Genomic DNA, 20,977 nt, shown 5'->3' on the forward strand with positions numbered 1-20,977 from the left:
GGTGTGCGCGTGTGTCTCCCCAGGTGTGTGTGGTGAGCGTGTGTCTCCCCAGGTGTATATGCTGTGAGCGTGTGTCTCCCCAGGTGTGTGTGGTGTGCACGTGTGTCTCCCCAGGTGTGTGTGGTGTGTGGTGTGTCTGTCTCCCCAGGTGTGTGTGGTGTGCGCGTGTGTCTCCCCAGGTGTGTGCGGTGAGCGTGTGTCTCCCCAGGTGTGTGTGGTGTGCACGTGTGTCTCCCCAGGTGTGTGTGGTGTGTGGTGTGTCTGTCTCCCCAGGTGTGTGTGGTGAGCGTGTGTCTCCCCAGGTGTGTGTGGTGTGCACGTGTGTCTCCCCAGGTGTGTGTGGTGAGCGTGTGTCTCCCCAGGTGTGTGCGGTGAGCGTGTGTCTCCCCAGGTGTGTGTGGTGAGCGTGTGTCTCCCCAGGTGTGTGCGGTGTGCACGTGTGTCTCCCCAGGTGTGTGTGGTGTGCGCGTGTGTCTCCCCAGGTGTGTGTGGTGAGCGTGTGTCTCCCCAGGTGTATATGCTGTGAGCGTGTGTCTCCCCAGGTGTGTGTGGTGTGCACGTGTGTCTCCCCAGGTGTGTGTGGTGTGCACGTGTGTCTCCCCAGGTGTGTGTGGTGAGCGTGTGTCTCCCCAGGTGTGTGTGGTGAGCGTGTGTCTCCCCAGGTGTGTGTGGTGTGCACGTGTGTCTCCCCAGGTGTGTGTGGTGTGAGCGTGTGTCTCCCCAGGTGTGTGTGGTGTGCACGTGTGTCTCCCCAGGTGTGTGTGGTGTGAGCGTGTGTCTCCCCAGGTGTGTGCGGTGTGAGCGTGTGTCTCCCCAGGTGTGTGTGTGGTGTGAGCGTGTGTCTCCCCAGGTGTGTGCGGTGTGCACGTGTGTCTCCCCAGGTGTGTGTGGTGAGCGTGTGTCTCCCCAGGTGTGTGTGGTGTGCACGTGTGTCTCCCCAGGTGTGTGTGGTGTGCACGTGTGTCTCCCCAGGTGTGTGTGGTGTGCACGTGTGTCTCCCCAGGTGTGTGTGGTGAGCGTGTGTCTCCCCAGGTGTGTGTGGTGTGCACGTGTGTCTCCCCAGGTGTGTGTGGTGTGCACGTGTGTCTCCCCAGGTGTGTGTGGTGTGCACGTGTGTCTCCCCAGGTGTGTGTGGTGAGCGTGTGTCTCCCCAGGTGTGTGTGGTGTGCACGTGTGTCTCCCCAGGTGTGTGTGGTGTGCACGTGTGTCTCCCCAGGTGTGTGTGGTGTGCACGTGTGTCTCCCCAGGTGTGTGTGGTGTGAGCGTGTGTCTCCCCAGGTGTGTGTGGTGTGAGCGTGTGTCTCCCCAGGTGTGTGCGGTGTGCACGTGTGTCTCCCCAGGTGTGTGTGGTGTGCACGTGTGTCTCCCCAGGTGTGTGTGGTGTGAGCGTGTGTCTCCCCAGGTGTGTGTGGTGTGCACGTGTGTCTCCCCAGGTGTGTGTGGTGTGCACGTGTGTCTCCCCAGGTGTGTGCGGTGTGAGCGTGTGTCTCCCCAGGTGTGTGTGTGGTGTGAGCGTGTGTCTCCCCAGGTGTGTGCGGTGTGCACGTGTGTCTCCCCAGGTGTGTGTGGTGTGCACGTGTGTCTCCCCAGGTGTGTGTGGTGAGCGTGTGTCTCCCCAGGTGTGTGTGGTGAGCGTGTGTCTCCCCAGGTGTGTGTGGTGTGCGCGTGTGTCTCCCCAGGTGTGTGTGGTGTGCACGTGTGTCTCCCCAGGTGTGTGTGGTGAGCGTGTGTCTCCCCAGGTGTGTGTGGTGAGCGTGTGTCTCCCCAGGTGTGTGTGGTGAGCGTGTGTCTCCCCAGGTGTGTGTGTGGTGTGCGCGTGTGTCTCCCCAGGTGTGTGTGTGGTGTGCACGTGTGTCTCCCCAGGTGTGTGTGCGGTGTGCACGTGTGTCTCCCCAGGTGTGTGTGGTGTGAGCGTGTGTCTCCCCAGGTGTGTGTGGTGAGCGTGTGTCTCCCCAGGTGTGTGTGGTGAGCGTGTGTCTCCCCAGGTGTGTGTGGTGTGAGCGTGTGTCTCCCCAGGTGTGTGTGGTGAGCGTGTGTCTCCCCAGGTGTGTGTGGTGTGCGCGTGTGTCTCCCCAGGTGTGTGTGGTGAGCGTGTGTCTCCCCAGGTGTATATGCTGTGAGCGTGTGTCTCCCCTGGTGAATGGTAGGAGTCCATGTCCTCCCCAGTGTGTGTGCTGTCTCCCCTGGTGAATGGTAGGAGTCCAAGTCCTCCCCAGTCCTCCCTTCCGAGCGGAGAACCTGGGCAGCTGTGGGTGTCAGCTTTCCCGTGCTCAAGGACTGGGGTCTAGCCAGAGACCCTTCCGCTGTGAGATGGCTGGGGTCTGAGCCGGGCGGGTGGGCTCGGGGGACCGTTGCTGCTCAGCTCTCTTTCTGGAGTGAGGCACCTCTCGGGCCTGATATGATTGGCTTTTTTTATTTTTTATTTTTTTTAAGATTTTATTTATTTATTTGAGAGGTAGAGTTATAGACAGAGATAGAGAAAGAGCGATCTTCCTTGCTGGTTCACTCCCCAAGTCGCCCCAGCGGCCAGAGCTGGGCAGATCTGAAGCCGGGAGCCAGGAGCTTCCTCAGGTCTCCCACGTGGGTGCAGGGGCCCAGGCACTTGGGCCATTTTCCACTGCTTTCCCAGGCCACAGCAGAGAGCTGGATGGGAAGTGGAGCAGCCGGGACTAGAACCAGCGCCCCTGTGGGATGCCGGCACTGCAGGTGGCAGCTTTACTCCTTATGCCACAGTGCTGGCCCCTCCTGCCTGATGATGAGCGGAGTTCAGGTGCACCGTCGCAGGCACACACAGAGGGGAGGAGCCTCTCTCACACCTGGGTCTCGTTGCGTCTTGGCATGGCGGTGCTGTAGGACCAGCTGTGACCTGTGGCCTGGATGCACATGCCAGGCTCTGGGGGACAGGGCTGTGCCCGGGGCCAGGTGCTTCCATGTGCTAAGAGGTGCAGCCTCCTGTGGTTCCCAGGACAGTTCAGTTAATAAAAAAATCAGTGTGGGGGCCGGCGCTGTGAGGTAGCGGGTTAAGTCACCTCCTGCGATGCTGGCATCCCATATGGTCACTGGTTCGAATCCCGGCTGCTCCACTTCCGATCCAGCTCCCTGCTATGGCCTGGGAAAACAGTGGAAGATGGCCCAGGTTCTTGGGCCCCTGTACTTGTGTGGGAGACCCGGAGGAAGCTCCCTGGCTCCTGGCTTCAGATCGGCTGCTGGCTCTAGCCGTTGCGGCCATCTTGGGAGTGAACCAGTGGATAGAAGCCTTCTCTGCCTCTGCCTCTCTGTAACTCTGCCTTTCAAAAAATAAAATAAATCTTTAAAAACAAAAATTAGTGGAAACTGAGGACAAGATGTATTGTGTTCGTAGAAGGTGACAGGGCTGGGAGCATTTTTCTGCCTAGGCTGTTTGTGTGTTTATGACATCATTCGTGGGCCGCACAAAATGATCAACTGAAAGATTAGCCTGCCATAGATTTATGGAGTTTTGAGTCCCATCTGTGGCTGCTTGGCAGGGCCAGACCAAGTGACCTCACAGGCCTTCGCCGCCCGCAGGCTGGGCCTCGCCTGGCCTGACGGATCGGCCCGGGCCTCAGGGCCCTGGGAGGTGACTCCTTCGGGAACATCCGGGGGGCTGTCACTCAGGGCGGGGCTTCGCAGCAGGGTGTCACACAGGACGCGCCTGCAGCGTCCCCTGGTCACAGTGACACTCCTCACGGTGGGGGTGGGGCAGCGTCGGAGAACGGCTGGGTCCCTGCACACTAGTGCCCTTGGCTTTGCTGCCCTTGGCAGCGGCTTTGCTGGACACCCAGGGCAGCAGCACAGTGCGTCCTGTGTGCGCATGAGCAGTCGTGCCCTGCTGTGGCTGCCGCGTGGGCTGTTACAGGTTCCCAGGGCTGTTTTCTCCCCATCTCTCCCCCTCTCCTCCTCCCCCCCTTGGGCATCCTGCCTTCCACGGACGGGCAGAGGGACAGAGGGAGAGACAGAGATCTTCCACCTGACTCCCCAAGTGACCACAGGTGCCAGGGTTGGTCCAGGCAAAGCCAGAGCCGGGAGCTTCCCCCAGGTCTCCCACGCGGGTGCAGGAGCCCAGGCACGTGGGTCCTCAGTGCTGCTGTCCCAGGCCACAGCAGGGAGCTGGATGGGGAGCGGAGCCGCCGGGACTCCAGCCTGGTGCGCGTGCGAGGCTGCTCTCGGGAGCTGTGCCACAGCGCTGGCTCCTTTCCTTGTGCTTTTTCTGGCACCAAAAACCAATTATTTTTGATTTTATTTTTTTAAAATATTTAGTTATTGACCTGAAGAGTTACAGAGAGAGAGAGAGGCGGCCAGACAGACAGGAGAGATCCTCATCTGCTGTTTCACTCCCCAGCACAACAGCCAGGACTGGGCTAGGCAGAGCCGGGAGCTTCCCCCAGGTCTCCCACGCGGGTGCAGCGGCCCAAGCACGTGGGTCATCGCTGCTGCTGTCCCAGAAGTGGACACACAATGGCGCCCCTGCGGCATGCCAGCATTGCAGGTGGTGGCTTTACCCACTGTACTACAACTGGCCCAAAGCAGTTATTTTTAAAAACATGTCTTCTGTAGTCTTTTTTTTTTTTTTTAAGTTTATTTATTTGAAAGGCAGAGCAACAGAGAGAGATCTTTCATCCACTGGTTCACTCCCCAAATATTCATAACAGCAAGAGCTGTGCCACCCTGAGTCCAGGAGTCAGAAACTCTCCTTGGACTCCCCCGGGGGTGGCAGGGACCCAAGCCCTTGGGCCATGGCTGCTGCCTCCCAGGGTGCATCAGCAAGGAGCTGTTACTGGAAGCAGCGTTGCTGACCCTCAAGCCCGGTGCCCGAGGACGGCCGCTCACGCCCTTACCACCCCTCCTCCAAGACCGAGCCCCGAACTGCGGCAGGGTGAGCCCCTTGCTTGGAACAGCCGCGGTGCTGTGCCTGGCCGTCGTCTCGTGGGAGCGCAGTTCCCTGCTGGCTTCCAGTGGCCTGAGTGCCCGTGCCATCTGGCCAGGCCCTGGGCTGCTCCCGGACGCTGGGGGCAGGGCTGTGCCTGGTGTGCAGTCTTGGGGGCTCTGGGCTGACGTGGTCCTTCCTCTTCCAGTCTACGCCTTCGCCATCGGCAGACCTGCTGGGTCTAGGGGCCGCGCCTCCGGCCCCTGTGGGCCCCCCCCCCTCCTCTGGCAGCGGCGGGCTGCTCGTTGACGTGTTTTCAGACTCGGCTTCTGCGGCTGCTCCTCTGGCTCCTGGCTCCGAGGACAACTTTGCCAGGTAGGCAGCTTCCTGTGTCCCGGTGGCAGCTGGCATGGCCGTGGCCAGCTGGATGGAGCAGAGAGCGGTGATGGACGTGGTGGTCTTCCTGGGACCTGCCCTGCCCCTGCTTGGCAAGGTGGCGAGACACCCCGGAAGCCACGCCAGCCCCAGGATGTGCTGCTTGAGGCCGTGTTGGCCGTGTTTGGTCCCTGGGCCCCTCTGCTCCGACGCCCCGTGGACTTGCTCTTCCTCCCCTCCCCCGCTGCGGCTCAGGCTGCTTTCCCTTCCCCTCTGCCTCAGCTCGTCGGTCTCTCCTGCCTGCCGGGGTCTGCCCTGTCTCCTGAGCCGCGTTCTCTCGTGCTCCGTGGCACGTGTTTCCCACAAGGTCTCCGCTCAGCTCTCTGCTCCTGAGCCCCTGGGCCTCCCGGCTGCCCAGGCTGCTCTGCTGCTGTCCCGTTTCAGGCCGCCTGTGTGCAGCTGCTCGCACCCGTGGCCTGGCCTGCGGCTGCTGTTGGGCTGGTACCGTCTATTCCTCCCGGCGCTCTCTGTCCTCGTCTCAGCCTGGCCTGGCGCCGTGAGGCCCTCTGCCCTGCGGGGCGGCTCAGGTGGCCAGCCCTGTCCTGGTGGGGGCGGGAGGTCCTCAGGAAGTGGCACTTTGTCCCTGCGGTGGGGCTGTAGGGGGGCCCTGAGGTGGGGCTGTAGTGGGATTCCTGAAGTGGGGCTGTAGTGGGACCCTGAGGTGGGGCTGTAGTGGGATTCCTGAAGTGAGGCTGTAGTGGGGCCCTGAGGTGGGACTGTAGGGGGGCCCTGAGGTGGGGCTGTAGTGAGGTGGGGCTGTAGTGGGGCTGTAGTGAGGTGGGGCTGTAGTGGGATTCCTGAAGTGAGGCTGTAGTGGGACCCTGAGGTGGGGCTGTAGTGGGATTCCTGAAGTGAGGCTGTAGTGGGGCCCTGAGGTGGGACTGTAGTGAGATGGGGCTGTAGTGGGGCTGTAGTGAGGTGGGGCTGTGGAGGGACCCTGCAGTGGGGGTGTAGTGATTTGAGGCTGTAGTAGGACCCTGTGGTGGGGCTGTAGTGAGGTGAGGCTGTAGTGGGACCCTGTGGTGGGGCTGTAGTGAGGTGGGGCTGTAGTGGAACCCTGAGGTGGGGCTGTGGTGGGACTCTGTGGTGGGGCTGTCGTGGGACCCTGAGTTGAGGCTGTAGTAGGATTCCCGAGGTTTTCAGCTGTTCTGTTTCTTGCCGTTTCTGTCTCCCTGGAGACTGACTTCTGCCACCTTTGGAGGATGAGAAGAGGCCCTCAGGCGGGAGCAGCCGAGCACCCAGGTCTGGGTGGTGGCTGTGTGGAGACCGGCAGGCTGTGTCCAACTTTCTCAGCCTGCTGTATCTGCAAGTCAGTGGGGTTTGGGAATATTCCAGATCCTGGGCCAGGACCCCCCCCCCGGGGGGGGGGCACTGTTTGACCAGGCTCGGGTCGGTGTTTCTGCAGCTCCCAGGTGTCCTCTTGGGAGGAAGGCTCGGTGGGAGGGGGCTGGGGGCTGGGGGGTGCTGGCAGCCCGGGGGCCTGTCCCTCCGTGCCCAGAGGCCTCTAGCAGCTGCCCCCTTATCCCACAGGGTGTGCTCGTCTCTCCTCTCACACTGGACAGCCTGCAGGCCTGCCCTCGGTGCTGTCTCCTGGGGAGCTGAGCTGGGTTCCGCGGGGCCTCAGCACTCGCAAGGCGGTTGTGGCTTTGGTGGAGCCGCGGAGGCCCCTCCCCCCGGCTGTGGTGTGCTGAGCCTGCCAGGCTGTGTGGCTGCTGGGGGAGGCCACTGTCCACAGCCTTACAGGTGGCCTTCATCTGCCCCTCAGATCCATCCGGGTCAAGGAGTGGCTGAGGTGACCATTTGACTAGCCAGGCACAGATGCCGACTTGGACCATGACCATGACGGCGGCCAGTTCAGAGTGGCTTAGTCCAGACCCACTGTGCGCCTGATGTGGCGCGGAGCCGGGTGGTCCGTTGTGGCCAGTTCCAGGGGAACTGACCCCGATGGGCCTTGGGCAGCTGTCGAGGCTGAGGAAGCTGCTAACTTGTGAAGCCCTGGAGTGGGAGGGCTGTGGGTGGCTCGGCAGGTGTGGCCTTGAGGACTTGGGGCAGCTGTGGTCTTTGGAGGGTGTGTTTGTGTGGGGCCCCTTGTCCCCGTGGCTCCTGGGGGCACTGCAGAACCCCCCAAGCCCTGTGAGGCTCCGAGGGCTGCCAGGGTGTCGCAGGCCCCCGTGACCCGCCACCCCATTGCTTCCTCTGACCTCCTTCTGTGCCGTGTGCCGTAGCCCTGACCTGGTTGTACCCGGGCCAGTTTCTGCAGAGCCAGCGAGCTGTACGACACTGAGAGTGGGTCTGCGAGAAGCCACACTCGGCTCTGCATGGGCGATGGTGGTTCCTGGGGGGGGTGGGGGCGTTGTCGGCCACAGGTCCCCCACCCGTCCAGGGCAGTGCAGTGCACGTACGCGTGTTCTCAGGAAGAACCCTCTGCACGCTGCCACTGCCACCTCCTTGCCCGTCCTCCCCGTGGTCTTGAGCAGTGGCACAGCAGGGCTGTGCGAGGGTGCAGGCAGGCTGTGGCACCCACCTCAGCCCCTCCCCTCTGGGTCCCGACTCATGGTGCCGAGGTTCCTGCTAGAGGGAGGCGGCAGCCGTGAGCTCCCTGGGAGCAGCGTGGGGAGGACCTGGGGGGCGGGGCATTCTGAGACTCCACCTGGATGGACGTCCTCCTGGAGACGCCGAGGGCCAGCAGCGAGGAGCTCGCCCCGCGGCCTGCTCTCCTCGTGGCCGCCTGAGGACATCCTGGGGCCGTTGTCTGCCCCCTCCTGTCCAGTGTCCCGTGGGCTTTCTTGGACTTTGTGCTTCAAACTCCCTTCTGAAACAAATCCTTTTTTTTCCGTGGGTGGCTTTGAGTGACACATCTTGTTCCTTTTCCTTTAGGTTTGTGTGTAAAAATAATGGTGTATTGTTTGAAAATCAGCTGCTTCAAATTGGACTTAAGTCTGAGTTTCGGCAGAATTTAGGTAGGTGTTTTAATTACTTCTCTTTATTTATTTACTTACTTATTTATTTATTTTTTAAATTCTGAGAGAGGGAAACAGGGAGAGAGGTCTTCCATCTGCTGGTTTACTCCCCAAATGGCCACAGCAGCCAGGACTGGGACAGGCTGAAGCCAGGAGCCAGGAGCTTCTTCCAGGTCTCCCACGTGGGTGCAGGGGCCCAAGCACTTGGTCCATCGTCCACTGCTTTTCAGGCCATAGCAGAAAGCTGGATTGGAAGTGGAGCAGCTGGGACTTGCACCGGCGTCCACGTGGGAAGCCATCACTGTGGGCATTGGGTTACCCCACTATGTCACAGCACCGGCCCCGCAATTACTTGTTTTTAAAAGTATGAGAAATGGCCGGCGCCGCGGCTCACTAGGCTAATCCTCCGCCTAGCGGTGCCGGCACACCGGGTTCTAGTCCCGGTCGGGGCGCCGGATTCTGTCCCGGTTGCCCCTCTTCCAGGCCAGCTCTCTGCTGTGGCCAGGGAGTGCAGTGGAGGATGGCCCGGGTGCTTGGGCCCTGCACCCCATGGGAGACCAGGAAAAGCACCTGGCTCCTGGCTCCTGCCATCGGATCAGCGCGGTGCACCGGCGTGCCGGCCGCGGCGGCCATTGGAGGGTGAACCAACGGCAAAGGAAGACCTTTCTCTCTGTCACTCTCTCTCTCACTGTCCACTCTGCCTGTCAAAAAAAAAAAAAAATTAAAAAAAAAAAAGTATGAGAAATATTTGCGAGTTTTCTATTCAGATGTTAACATCTAGGATATGTGAATTCTTTCATACAATTCAACAGTAAGAAAATAACCCAGCTGGGGCCGGCGCTGTGGTGTAGGGGATAAAGCTGCCGCCTGCAGTGTTGGCATCCCACGTGGGTGCCGGTTCGTGTCCCAGCTGCTCCTCTTCCAATCCAGCTCTCTGCTGTGGCCTAGGAAAGCAGAAGAAGACGTCTCAAGTCCTTGGGCCCCTGCATCCGCATGGGAGACCCGGAGGAGGCTCCTGGCTCCTGGCTTCGGATCGGTACAGCTTTGGCACAGCTCCAGCTGTTGCTGTCAATTGGGGAGTGAACCAGCGGATGGAAGGCCTCTCTCTCCCTCTCTCTCTGCCTCTACTTCTCTCTGTAACTCTGACTTTGAAATAAATAAATAATTCTTTAAAAAAAAAAAAGAACCCAGCTAAAAGTGGGCAGACTGAAATAGACACGTGTGCAGGGAGGACTCAGGTGGCCCAGACGCCGAGAGGAGCGGCTCTGAGACCACTGGTGGCACCTTCCTGCCTGTCAGGACGGCGCCCAGCAGGCCGCGAGCCGCAGCTCCAGGGGGCTGCAGGTGTGGGGACGTGAGGGGTTCAGCTCCGTGGCAGGTGGCGTGAGGCCCCTGGTGCAGGGGCAGGGTCCCCGCAAGGCCAGCACTTCCACTCGGGGCCTGGGGCCCGTGCCGGAAGGGCAGAGCAGGGTTCTGAAGGGGGAGTTGTGCACACGCTCCTGCAGCGGTGGGCACTGCTGGGCCGAGACCGTACTGCTGCCGGCCTGGAACAGGCGTGTGCCCTGAGGACGTCGTGCCCAGCACAGGGCCTTGGACGAGTCAGCTTCCCGGGGGCCTGGAGCCGGGGAGTGGGCGTCCTGGTGGGGCAGGCTCGGGGTGGGGAGACGATGTGGCCGACTGTGCTCAGTGAGGACGGCAGATGAGAGCTCAGGTGGATTTGCTACGATTTTGAATAAAGCAAGGGCAAAGCCTTTGAGCCAGAAAATAACACTCTGGAGCTGCTGTGGAGGTGGGGCCCCGGGAGCCGGGTGTGGGGCGCTGCACCGAGCAGCTCCCCCCTCTCACGGGAGGCAGCTAGGGTCCGTTTACCCCTGGTTTCTTGTGGGTCCTTGTGACCGTGTGTGGTTTTTGCTTGTTTTTACAGTGTAACAAAGTGCTTGTCCTTTTTGAACGTTTCCTTTCCCTTTCTGAATTCGAAGGCCAGAAAAATGCCTGTAAAGATGGGTGTAAAGGTTTTATTCTGATGTAAACATTTTTTTAAAAACATTTATGTATTTGTTTGAAAGGCAGAGTGACACGGAGAGACAGACAGAGAGAGAGAGCGTCCATCCACTGATTCACTCCTGGCCTGGGCTCGGCCAGGCTGAAGCCAGGAGCCTGGAGCTCCCTCCGGGTCCCCCGCGTGGGTGCAGGGGCTCAGTTCTTGGGCTTCCTCCACTGCTTTCCCAGGCGCAGTAGCAGGGAGCTGGATCAGAAGTGGTGCTCAGATAGGATGCCGGCGCCACAGTTGGTGGCTTTACCTGCTGTGCCACGTGCCGGCCCGTGGTGTAAGTGGGCGCCTGTGTGGTCCTTTGCACCCACAGGAAGGACCGCAGCCACGGCCCAGCAGAGGAGAGGCGACCTCTGTGTCCGGCCCTGCTGGATGTTTTTGTTCGCGCGGAGAGGGAGAGGGAGTGGGAGATGGGCAGTTTCTATCCCACGCCTGCAGCAGTTGGGCTGGGCCATGGCGGGAGCCAGGGGGTGACGGAGCCCCCCCTCCCCCCGGGGGGGGTGCAGGCACCCAGCTGCTGGAGCCGCCGCCTCCCGGGGTCTGCCGCAGCAGGAGGCTGGAGCCCGGCGCTGTCTTCAGTGCTGGGCCGGGCGCACGGCTGTCACAGGCGACGGCGCTGACCGTGCACTCGTCTCTGCTTCCAGGTCGGATGTTCATCTTCTACGGCAACAAGACCTCCACCCAGTTCCTCAGTTTTACTCCAACACTAATCTGCTCAGACAGCCTGCAGTCTGATATCCTTGGCTCCGCGCCCCCGCCCCCGCCCCCAGACAGGGCTGGGACAGAGGCTTCTGGGGGAAGTTGTAACTTCTTCTTCTGTTTTTAAATTAAAGTAGCCAGACATTTCCAGGTGCTAGAGAAACCTCAGGAGATCTCTTCCGTGTCAAAGCTAGCATTTGGTCAGATGCACCTAAGGACCCTGCTCCCTGCCGTCTGGCTGCCCAGAGACACGTGTGTCCTCTGCCGTCTGGCTGCCCTCAGGCATGCGTGTCCTCTGCCATCTGGCTGCCCAGAGACACGCGTGTCCTCTGCCGTCTGGCTGCCCAGAGACACGCGTGTCCTCTGCCGTCTGGTTGCCCAGAGACACGCGTGTCCTCTGCCGTCTGGCTGCCCAGAGACACGCGTGTCCTCTGCTGTCTGGCTGCCCAGAGACACGCGTGTCCTCTGCCGTCTGGCTGCCCAGAGACACGCGTGTGGGACCGGGGCACGTTCTTGCAGCTGCTGCTGCGTGGGTGATGGCAGCGGGGCCACGGGCCACTCGCTCCCCTCTGGCCGCTCTCACGAGTGTGTGTGCACACCACAGCCGCGGGCACGCAGTGAAGACGCCGGCACAGCCCAAGTGCCGTGTGGAAGGTGGGGGCAGCCGGGCCCCCGGCTCCTCTCTGCAGTCCTTAACGCTCACACAGCTGAACCTGCAGACCAAGCCCGTGGACCCGACGGTGGACGGGGGCGCCCAGGTGCAGCAGGTGGTCAACATCGAGTGTGTGTCTGACTTCACAGAGGCGCCGGTGCTCAACATCCAGTTCAGGTGAGGGCTGGCGGCCGCGCGGGCAGCTCGTGGGCCTGGCAGGGCCGTGCTCGTGCTGAGCAGGGGGCCTCCCTGGCCGGGGTCTCACAAGTCCCCACGGTCTGCAAGCTCAGGGTCTTTGGAAACACGAAGGGGTAGGTGTGGGTGTGAGCGCTGTGGGGTTCAAGTCCAGGAAGCGGAAGCACAGTGAGCCACGCAGGGGCGCGCGGGGGGGGGTCCCTGCTCTCAGCAAAGCTCTTTGTCTCCGCCTGGAGAGAAGCCACACGCACGCCTCAGAGGATTGGGGCCTGGGCGGGGCTGCCCTGGGCCCAGCACCTGGCCTGCACCAGCCAGCCTGAGTGAGGGGGTGGACGGGGGGTGCGGCTCCCTGCGGCCCCCCGCTCAGGGACGCTCCGCGGGGCTCCTGTTGGCTGCATGGCCGGCGGCAGCTCCTGGTTGCTGAGGGCGTGCGAGGTGTGTCTGCCGGCCGCTCCCTCTCACGTCTGCTGCTCACAGGTACGGGGGCACGTTTCAGAACCTGTCCGTTAAGCTGCCCGTCACCCTCAACAAGTTTTTCCAGCCCACAGAAATGGCTTCTCAGGATTTCTTTCAGCGCTGGAAGCAGCTGAGCAAGTGAGAGGGCGGGGCTGTCCATCGGGTGGGCGGGGCCTGGGCGTGTGGGGGCAGGCGGGCAGTCCAGTGGGGAGAGGGGCCTTGTCCCTGCCACCAGGACTAGCGCCTTGGCTCTGTCCCGCAGCCCACAGCAGGAGGTGCAGAACATCTTCAAAGCCAAGCATCCCATGGACACGGAGATCACTAAAGCAAAGGTAGGCGTCGTGGGGACAGTCACGGGCAGGCACCGCCTGGGGCCCGGCGCCCGGCGCCCAGGTCCCGACCGTGCTGTTTCTTTGGACAGATCATTGGGTTTGGTTCTGCACTCCTTGAAGAAGTCGATCCTAATCCTGCCAACTTCGTGGGAGCTGGGATCATCCACACCAAAACTACCCAGATCGGATGCTTGCTTCGCTTGGAGCCGAATCTGCAGGCCCAGGTGAGGCCTCTAGGGGGAGCTGCTCTGGCGCTGGTGAGGGCCGCGGGGGCTGCTCTGTCCCAGGTGCTCCACCCTGCTGGTCCACGCCCTTTCCAGCTCCCCACAGGGCACCTTGGGGCAGGCCCGGCCCTGGGCCGGTGGAGGGGCCCTGTGATTGCCCGTGTTGCTCCCAGGTGGGCAGTGCCCACAGATGTGGCTGCTGGCTCCTGGTTGGGGGCACAGTGAACTCTGAGCGAGGCCGCACAGGGCCACACCCCATGTGCCGCGGGCGGTTGTCCTGGTCGGACATGGCGCCTTCACCTCTGCCCGTGTCTGGGGCTCTGGCTTCTGGGGCGCAGTGGCAGCCCAGGGCTGGCCGAGTGAGGAGGGCCCCTGCGGGGAGCCGCGTGCTGCCCCCGCTGACCGGCTGCGTCCTGTTTCAGATGTACCGACTCACGCTGCGGACGAGCAGAGAGGCCGTCTCCCAGAGGCTGTGTGAGTTGCTGTCGGAGCAGTTCTAGCCGGCCCGGCAGAAGGCGGCCGTGTCTCGTGCATTTCTCGTCCCTGTGCTTTGTCCTTGCTCCCTGGCCTGCGGCCACTGGACACGGGCCTCCCAGCCCTGCGCCTGCAGCCCTGTCCCCGTGGCCACGCGTGGGACGCACTGTGTGTTGTAAGAAGGAAAGCTGAGTGTGGACTACAGGGGCCTGCCCCGTCCAAGGAGAGCCCGGATCCTGGGACCAGTTTTTATAGAAATCAAGGCAGTCTGTGGCTCAGTCTGTACATTAAAGGGAAATTAGAAGTTTGAATGAAAATGGAGATGTTGTCGAAGTTTGGTTCAGAATCACCGTTCTCCAGGCCCGTGTCTGCCCTGGGGCAGCAGTGTTGGCTCCATGGAGGCCAGGCCGACCCTTTGCTGTTGGCTGCCCTGGGGGTGATGCCTGTGGGGGGGGTGCTCCCTGTCCCTTGGGGGTGGGGCACTACTGTTGGCTGTCCTGGGGGCGATGCCTGTGGGGGGGCTCCCTGTCCCTTGGGGCGGGACACTGCTGTTGGCTGTCCTGGGGGCGATGCCTGTGGGGGGGCTCCCCGTCCCTTGGGGCAGGGCACTGCTGTTGGCTGTCCTGGGGGCGATGCCTGGCGGGCACTGCTGTTGGCTGTCCTGCAGGCGTCCTCACACACTCAGGGAGGGACACATTTGCTGCAGCCCTGACTGGCTGCTCTGGGTGCACTTTCCGTCTGGAAGCTGGGAGCGTGCTGAATTGTGTGCCTTTCCCAGCACCAGTGCTGTGGGGGGGCTCCTGGCTCTGGGGGCGAGGACCTCGCTCACTGTTGGGTTTCCCGTGGCTGTGCTGCCCCCAGGGCTCTGCTCAGGACCTGCAGCTTTGGTCGGTTTTGTCCAGGCCACCCCTGCAGCCTGGGTGCAGACCTGCGTCTGTGCAGTTGGAGGAGAGAGGCCTCGGTGTGCACCCTGGGAGGTGAGGGTGGCAGCCCAGATGCACGAGATGCCAGGCCCCGGCCTCCTGCTGGGCTCTGTGCAGTGGGGTGGAGGAGGGGCTGCTGGAGGGGCCCCCCATGCACCACACCAGGGGCCGTCAGCAGGCAGCCTCTCTGCATAGACAAGTGTGAGCACCCTTGTCTCGAGGGGAGGGGGCTTCCCACCCAGCCCTCGCGGCCCCGCCCCAGGGGCTGCCTGGAGTGTCGGGCACCAAGGGTGCAGGGAGCCATCTGCCTGGTGCAGCCAGTCCTCCAGCACGTGCTGGGAGCAAGAGTGACTCCTGGTCCAACCGTCCGTCTCCGGTGTGTGGCTAAGCCTTCCAGAACACTCCCCAGCCTTGGGCCTCCCTAGTGCTGAGTGCACCCCAGGTCTGCAGTGTGCAGGGGTGAGGTGGCCCTTGCCTGGGGCTCCCCGTGAGCCAGCCGTGGGTGTGGACAAGAAGGGTCTCTGAGGAGGGTGGCCTTCACCAGATATTGGGAACAGTCCTGGGGAGGGACGGGCCCCAGACCAGAGGGGCATCCCTTCCTGTCCCGGACCTGCCTGGGCCCACCCCGGCGGCAATGCTGGTGTCACACAGGCAGTGCTCACGGGTCAGCCTCTGTGTCTTGTCAAGAACCAGTTTATTGGAATTTAATCACCCACAGGTGCTGGCTGCCATCCTGCCCGCCTGGGCTGGGTGCTGCTGTCCTGCTGCCCCCACCCTCCATGGCTCTGGGGAGGCCTCATCTGGTACCTCTGGGGCCTGCCTGTGCCTCTTGCCCCACCTGTCATGCCCAGGTGCTCACAGCCTGACTACTATGTCCAGGGGTCTGCTGGAGACTCCTCTGTCTGCTGCGCGGACTTCAGGCTGGGAGTGAGGGTGGGCAGAGGACAGGGCCAGCAGGAAGCGTGTGTGCACCCAGGAGGGCCGGTGGTTTGTGCCTCATTCTGCTTGGTGGGGGTCCGGCCTGGCAGGTGCCCCAGGTGATGCGTGTCTGAGGGCTCTCCTGAGGCACTGCAGGCCAGAGGCCGTGTGGCCGAGGAGTCTGGTCCGCGCTAGTCGCAGCTCCAGGGGCCGCATGCACAGCTGGTGAACACCTGCAGGGGGAGCAGGAGCGGCTGTCCCGGTGCGCTGGGGTCTGGGCAGGGCAGCTCCAGCTGCTGCTTGTGGGAGCTGACTGGGTGGCAGCAGCTGCAGTGGGTGTCCACCTGCTGGCTCTCGAAGTTGAAGCTGCCAGGGAGCGGGGGTCAGGTTGCTCAGGAGGGTGTCTGCACCACAGCCCCCTGCCCTCCTCCTCCGCCCTGGAGGAGGAGCACTCTGCGGCTGACCCCGCCCTGCCCCCCCCACCCCCCAAGGTTGCAGTGGCCACAGGACACCGGGTGGGAGCATGGGAGGTGTGCGGGCCAGGAGCTTACCTGGTGGAGGAGGCACAGGCGCCCTCACAGCGGGTCACCGTCACGTTTGCCCTGCACCCCTTGTAGGTGACCTCCTGCTGCTGCTCCCGCACACTGCACACCCCTGGGGGACAGGAGGGGCTGTCAGACAAGCTTGGGTGCAGCAGTTGAGCAAAGAGGGGAGGAACCCACTGGCTGCTAGAGCACCCAGAGTGACACCCCTCACCCACAGCCCAGACCCCACAGCTTTGCCCAGGAGCAGGGCCTGTGCCTGCTAGGGGAGCACCAGTATCCCCAGAGGGGAGACGGTCTCACTGGTCGAGGAAGACTGGAGTAGGTCCCTTGGTCTGGGCTCCTTCCTGGAGGGGTGGTTTGAAGTGTGGGCCACCACTGTGACAGGCAGCATGGGCGCGGGGACAGTGCAGAACAGGTGGACAGAGGCAGGTGACAGCCACGCTGGCGTTAGAAACTGCCCGTGTGGGGCCCAGCTTTGGGGCTCAGTGGATTAATCTGCTGCCTGTGATGCTGGCGTTCCTTATGGGCACCGGTTCAAGTCCCAGGTGCTCTGTTTCTGCTCCAACTTGCTGCTAATGCGCCTGGCAAAGCAGCAGCAGATGATTCAAGTGCTTGGGTCTCTGCCGCCCACACGGGAGACCTGGATGGAACTCCCGGCTCCTGGCTTCAGCCTGCCTCAGCCCTGGCTGTTGCACCCATTTGAGGAGGGAACCAGTGGATGGAAGACTTCTCCTTCTCTCCCTCTCTCTCTGTGACATTGCCTTTGAAATAAATTTACGAGAAATTGCCCCAGGCCAAGAAGCGGGCTTTGCCTGTATGCCCCTCCCATCCTGTGCCAGGCTGAGTCCCCACAGCCTTGTGGAGCCCGCCTGCTGCGCTTCTGCCTCTCAGGAAGATGGGTGGGAGACGTGGGGGGTCTCCTCCCACGAAACACCCAGCAGCACCCGAGTCCGCATCTCATGCAGAGACTCAAACCAAGATCCATCAGCCTGATGGAGGCTGCGAGCTGTTGGTGGTTGTGGCTGGGTGCCCAGTAAGGAGCACCCAGAGTGACGGGAAGGGCACGCACAGAGCATGGCGTGAAAGGGCCCCAGCGGCAGCCTGAAGCGCGGGGAGCCCATGTCCTCAGGCACAAGGACAGGTGGAGGCTCTGAAACCCAGAGTGAGCGCCTGCGGTGAGCGGCAGCCGCATCCCTAGTCCAAGGCAGCCGCCAGCAGCCACCTGGCTGGGACACTGGCCTGCACTTCTGTCCCGTTTGCAGCCCGCATCGGGTTGCGCTTGGAAGCCCCAGAGCTCCTGCCAGGCGTCCCAGAGGGTGGTGGTGGAAGGCAACCTGGGGCAGGGGATGGGGCCCTGAGGGGAGGGTATGACTACAGCAGGGACATGGGACAAGGCTGAGCCAGGTGCAGGAAAGAACAGAGACCCAGAATGGGGCAGGGGGCTCCTGGGTGCCTGCTTCAGCCGTGGGAGTTGCAGGGAGAGGGATAAGATTGAGAGAGAAGGGAGCAGGTCCAGGGAAGTCACTAAGGAGACCCAATGATTGGGCAGCCTAGGGACAGTGTGGACTGTCCTGGAGATGACTGGGTGCTGTCCAGAGCGGAGAGGGCCGTTCAGCAGGTGTTGTGGGGAGTGGCAGAAATGACACTGACCTGATGAGACTGCAGAGGAGACCCAGGGGCTTCCAGTGGAGAAGGACCCTGCAGTGGGAGCAGGGGAGCTCCCACTGGAGTAGACGGAACTGGTCAGGAGCGTGGAGGTGGCCGACGGGCTGGCGTCAGGAGGCAGGGTGGTGAAGTTTCCGGCTGGAGTGCTGGGGATGGCCGTCACGCCCAAAGTGGATGACACAAGGCCAGGTGTGGGGGCTTGGGAGGTGAGGGAGGTAGACTGGGACGTGGTGGACAGAGAGGATACAGTGGAAAGCGGGGTGCTGGCTGTAGTCCTGGGTGTGGACAGGAAGTCCACAGGGCTGGAAGGGGGGACATGGGATGGGGTGGAAGACACAAGGACAGTGGTGATGAGAGGCGAAGCAGATGAGGGAAAAGATGGCGTATTAGGAGGCGAAACGGAGGCACTGATGTGAGTGGAGGCAACTGAGGAAGATGGCCAGGTTGAAATGGACGAAGGCCAGGACAGAGTCAGAGGAGTGGTGGGAAACGGAGACAAGGAGGCTGGGCTGTGAGTGGTGGTTGACCACAAGGGAGGAGCCTCGGAGGAAGAAGAGCTAGAGAGGGCAGCAGAAGACACAGAAGATGTGGACGGGTGTGGTGTGGGCACGGAGGAGGGGAGAGAAGAAGTGGGCCAGAGAGTAGAGGAAGGAGGGCCAGAAGGAACAGAAACCTGACTGGTGACAGGACTTGTCACAGGCGTTGCAGAAGACGAGAAACTGGACCATGACTGTGTCGAGAAGGAAGTAGAGGTCCTGGCAGTGCTGAGTGAGCTGTGGGCTTCCGTGGTCCCAGTGGTGGACACAGTGAATAGTGGGGCTGTTTGTGGAGGGCTTGTAGGCTTGACGGTTGTAGCTGGTAGTGGTCTGCTGGTGGGCGTGGGGGTGTATAGGGATGAGGTGGTCTCTGGTGCTGTCGGAGTGGTCAGCTCGCGAGAGGTGGTCGTGACCGAAGCAGTGGACAGCGAGGGAGAACTTGTGGGCAGTGAGGTCTCCTGGCTTGAGGATGTAGGAAGCGTGCTGGTGGACTGGACGGGTGTTGATGTCGGGAGAACCGTGGTGTGTGCGGTGGTAGAGGCATGGACGGTGGTGCGGGATGGGGTTGTGAAGGAAGTGTGAGGACTGCTGGGTACAGACGAGGTGGTGAGGGTGGTGAGAGAGACAGTCTCTCTGGTGGTGGCTGTTGGGGCTGTGCTGGTGGTGGTGGTGGTGGTGGTGGTGGAGGTGGTAGGTGGGGCTGTGGTCGGTTGTTCGGGAGATGTGTGGGATGGGGTTGACACCACAGAGACAGAAGTCCTGGCAGTGCTGAGAGAAGTAGGAGCCTGGGTGGTCAGTGTGGTGGTGGCAGTGGAGACTGGCACTGTTTGTGGGGGGCGAGTTGGCTTAAGGGTGGTAGTAGGGGGCGTGGGGGTGTATGGGGATGAGGTGGTCTCTGGTGCTGTCGGAGTGGTCAGCTCGTGAGAGGTGGTCGTGACCGAAGCAGTGGACAGCGAGGGAGAACTTGTGGGCAGTGAGGTCTCCTGGCTTGAGGATGTAGGAAGCGTGCTGGTGGACTGGACGGGTGTTGATGTCGGGAGAACCGTGGTGTGTGCGGTGGTAGAGGCATGGACGGTGGTGCGGGATGGGGTTGTGAAGGAAGTGTGAGGACTGCTGGGTACAGACGAGGTGGTGAGGGTGGTGAGAGAGACAGTCTCTCTGGTGGTGGCTGTTGGGGCTGTGCTGCTGCTGGTGGTGGTGGTGGTGGTGGAGGTGGTAGGTGGGGCTGTGGTCGGTTGTTCGGGAGATGTGTGGGATGGGGTTGACACCACAGAGACAGAAGTCCTGGCAGTGCTGAGAGAAGTAGGAGCCTGGGTGGTCAGTGTGGTGGTGGCAGTGGAGACTGGCACTGTTTGTGGGGGGCGAGTTGGCTTAAGGGTGGTAGTAGGGGGCGTGGGGGTGTATGGGGATGAGGTGGTCTCTGGTGCTGTCGGAGTGGTCAGCTCGTGAGAGGTGGTCGTGACCGAAGCAGTGGACAGCGAGGGAGAACTTGTGGGCAGTGAGGTCTCCTGGCTTGAGGATGTAGGAAGCGTGCTGGTGGACTGGACGGGTGTTGATGTCGGGAGAACCGTGGTGTGTGCGGTGGTAGAGGCATGGACGGTGGTGCGGGATGGGGTTGTGAAGGAAGTGTGAGGACTGCTGGGTACAGACGAGGTGGTGAGGGTGGTGAGAGAGACAGTCTCTCTGGTGGTGGCTGTTGGGGCTGTGCTGCTGCTGGTGGTGGTGGTGGTGGTGGAGGTGGTAGGTGGGGCTGTGGTCGGTTGTTCGGGAGATGTGTGGGATGGGGTTGACACCACAGAGACAGAAGTCCTGGCAGTGCTGAGAGAAGTAGGAGCCTGGGTGGTCAGTGTGGTGGTGGCAGTGGAGACTGGCACTGTTTGTGGGGGGCGAGTTGGCTTAAGGGTGGTAGTAGGGGGCGTGGTGGTGGTGGGCGTGGGGGTGTATGGGGATGAGGTGGTCTCTGGTGCTGTCGGAGTGGTCAGCTCGTGAGAGGTGGTCGTGACCGAAGCAGTGGACAGCGAGGGAGAACTTGTGGGCAGTGAGGTCTCCTGGCTTGAGGATGTAGGAAGCGTGCTGGTGGACTGGACGGGTGTTGATGTCGGGAGAACCGTGGTGTGTGCGGTGGTAGAGGCATGGACGGTGGTGCGGGATGGGGTTGTGAAGGAAGTGTGAGGACTGCTGGGTACAGACGAGGTGGTGAGGGTGGTGAGAGAGACAGTCTCTCTGGTGGTGGCTGTTGGGGCTGTGCTGCTGCTGGTGGTGGTGGTGGTGGTGGAGGTGGTAGGTGGGGCTGTGGTCGGTTGTTCGGGAGATGTGTGGGATGGGGTTGACACCACAGAGACAGAAGTCCTGGCAGTGCTGAGAGAAGTAGGAGCCTGGGTGGTCAGTGTGGTGGTGGCAGTGGAGACTGGCACTGAATGTGGGGGGCGAGTTGGCTTAAGGGTGGTAGTAGGGGGCGTGGGGGTGTATGGGGATGAGGTGGTCTCTGGTGCTGTCGGAGTGGTCAGCTCGTGAGAGGTGGTCGTGACCGAAGCAGTGGACAGCGAGGGAGAACTTGTGGGCAGTGAGGTCTCCTGGCTTGAGGATGTAGGAAGCGTGCTGGTGGACTGGACGGGTGTTGATGTCGGGAGAACCGTGGTGTGTGCGGTGGTAGAGGCATGGACGGTGGTGCGGGATGGGGTTGTGAAGGAAGTGTGAGGACTGCTGGGTACAGACGAGGTGGTGAGGGTGGTGAGAGAGACAGTCTCTCTGGTGGTGGCTGTTGGGGCTGTGCTGCTGCTGGTGGTGGTGGTGGTGGTGGAGGTGGTAGGTGGGGCTGTGGTCGGTTGTTCGGGAGATGTGTGGGATGGGGTTGACACCACAGAGACAGAAGTCCTGGCAGTGCTGAGAGAAGTAGGAGCCTGGGTGGTCAGTGTGGTGGTGGCAGTGGAGACTGGCACTGTTTGTGGGGGGCGAGTTGGCTTAAGGGTGGTAGTAGGGGGCGTGGGGGTGTATGGGGATGAGGTGGTCTCTGGTGCTGTCGGAGTGG

General features: G+C 62.0%; 2 protein-coding genes across 3 annotated transcripts in view; one reads left to right on the plus strand and one right to left on the minus strand.

Moving 5' to 3' along the window:
- Window positions 1-13,679, plus strand: part of AP2A2 (adaptor related protein complex 2 subunit alpha 2) — an 80,065-nt gene extending 66,386 nt beyond the window's left edge. For both annotated transcript variants that reach the window (XM_070057148.1, XM_070057177.1), the window contains exons 15-22: window positions 5,094-5,260; window positions 8,198-8,280; window positions 10,975-11,064; window positions 11,735-11,858; window positions 12,354-12,470; window positions 12,595-12,664; window positions 12,754-12,888; window positions 13,311-13,679. In XM_070057148.1, coding sequence (XP_069913249.1) covers window positions 5,094-5,260; window positions 8,198-8,280; window positions 10,975-11,064; window positions 11,735-11,858; window positions 12,354-12,470; window positions 12,595-12,664; window positions 12,754-12,888; window positions 13,311-13,388 — 864 coding nt within the window. In that variant the 3' untranslated portion in view covers window positions 13,389-13,679. The remainder of the gene's footprint in view (window positions 1-5,093; window positions 5,261-8,197; window positions 8,281-10,974; window positions 11,065-11,734; window positions 11,859-12,353; window positions 12,471-12,594; window positions 12,665-12,753; window positions 12,889-13,310) is intronic.
- Window positions 13,680-14,946: 1,267 nt separating this feature from the next.
- Window positions 14,947-20,083, minus strand: LOC127485635 (mucin-6). The gene is made up of 4 exons (XM_070067212.1): window positions 20,032-20,083; window positions 17,399-19,915; window positions 15,755-15,857; window positions 14,947-15,569 (listed from the first exon to the last, which is right to left on the minus strand). Exons 1-4 carry the CDS (start codon window positions 20,081-20,083, stop codon window positions 15,395-15,397), a joined length of 2,847 nt encoding a protein of 948 aa, XP_069923313.1. The 3' UTR covers window positions 14,947-15,394.
- Between the last annotated feature and the right edge of the window lie 894 nt (window positions 20,084-20,977).

The sequence above is a fragment of the Oryctolagus cuniculus genome, chromosome 1, assembly GCF_964237555.1.
Source record: "Oryctolagus cuniculus chromosome 1, mOryCun1.1, whole genome shotgun sequence".
NCBI lineage: Eukaryota > Metazoa > Chordata > Mammalia > Lagomorpha > Leporidae > Oryctolagus > Oryctolagus cuniculus.

Excerpts from the sequence above, each read along its gene's own strand:
- LOC127485635 (XM_070067212.1), bottom strand. The coding sequence starts at position 20,083 with ATGCCTCTACCACCGCACACACCACGGTTCTCCCGACATCAACACCCG. Across the intron at positions 19,916-20,031 it reads CCGACATCAACACCCGTCCA|CACCAGAGACCACCTCATCC; the intron begins GTCCACCAGCAC and ends CCACTCCGACAG. Across the intron at positions 15,858-17,398 it reads CTCCTCTGCAGTCTCATCAG|GGGTGTGCAGTGTGCGGGAG; the intron begins GTCAGTGTCATT and ends CCTGTCCCCCAG.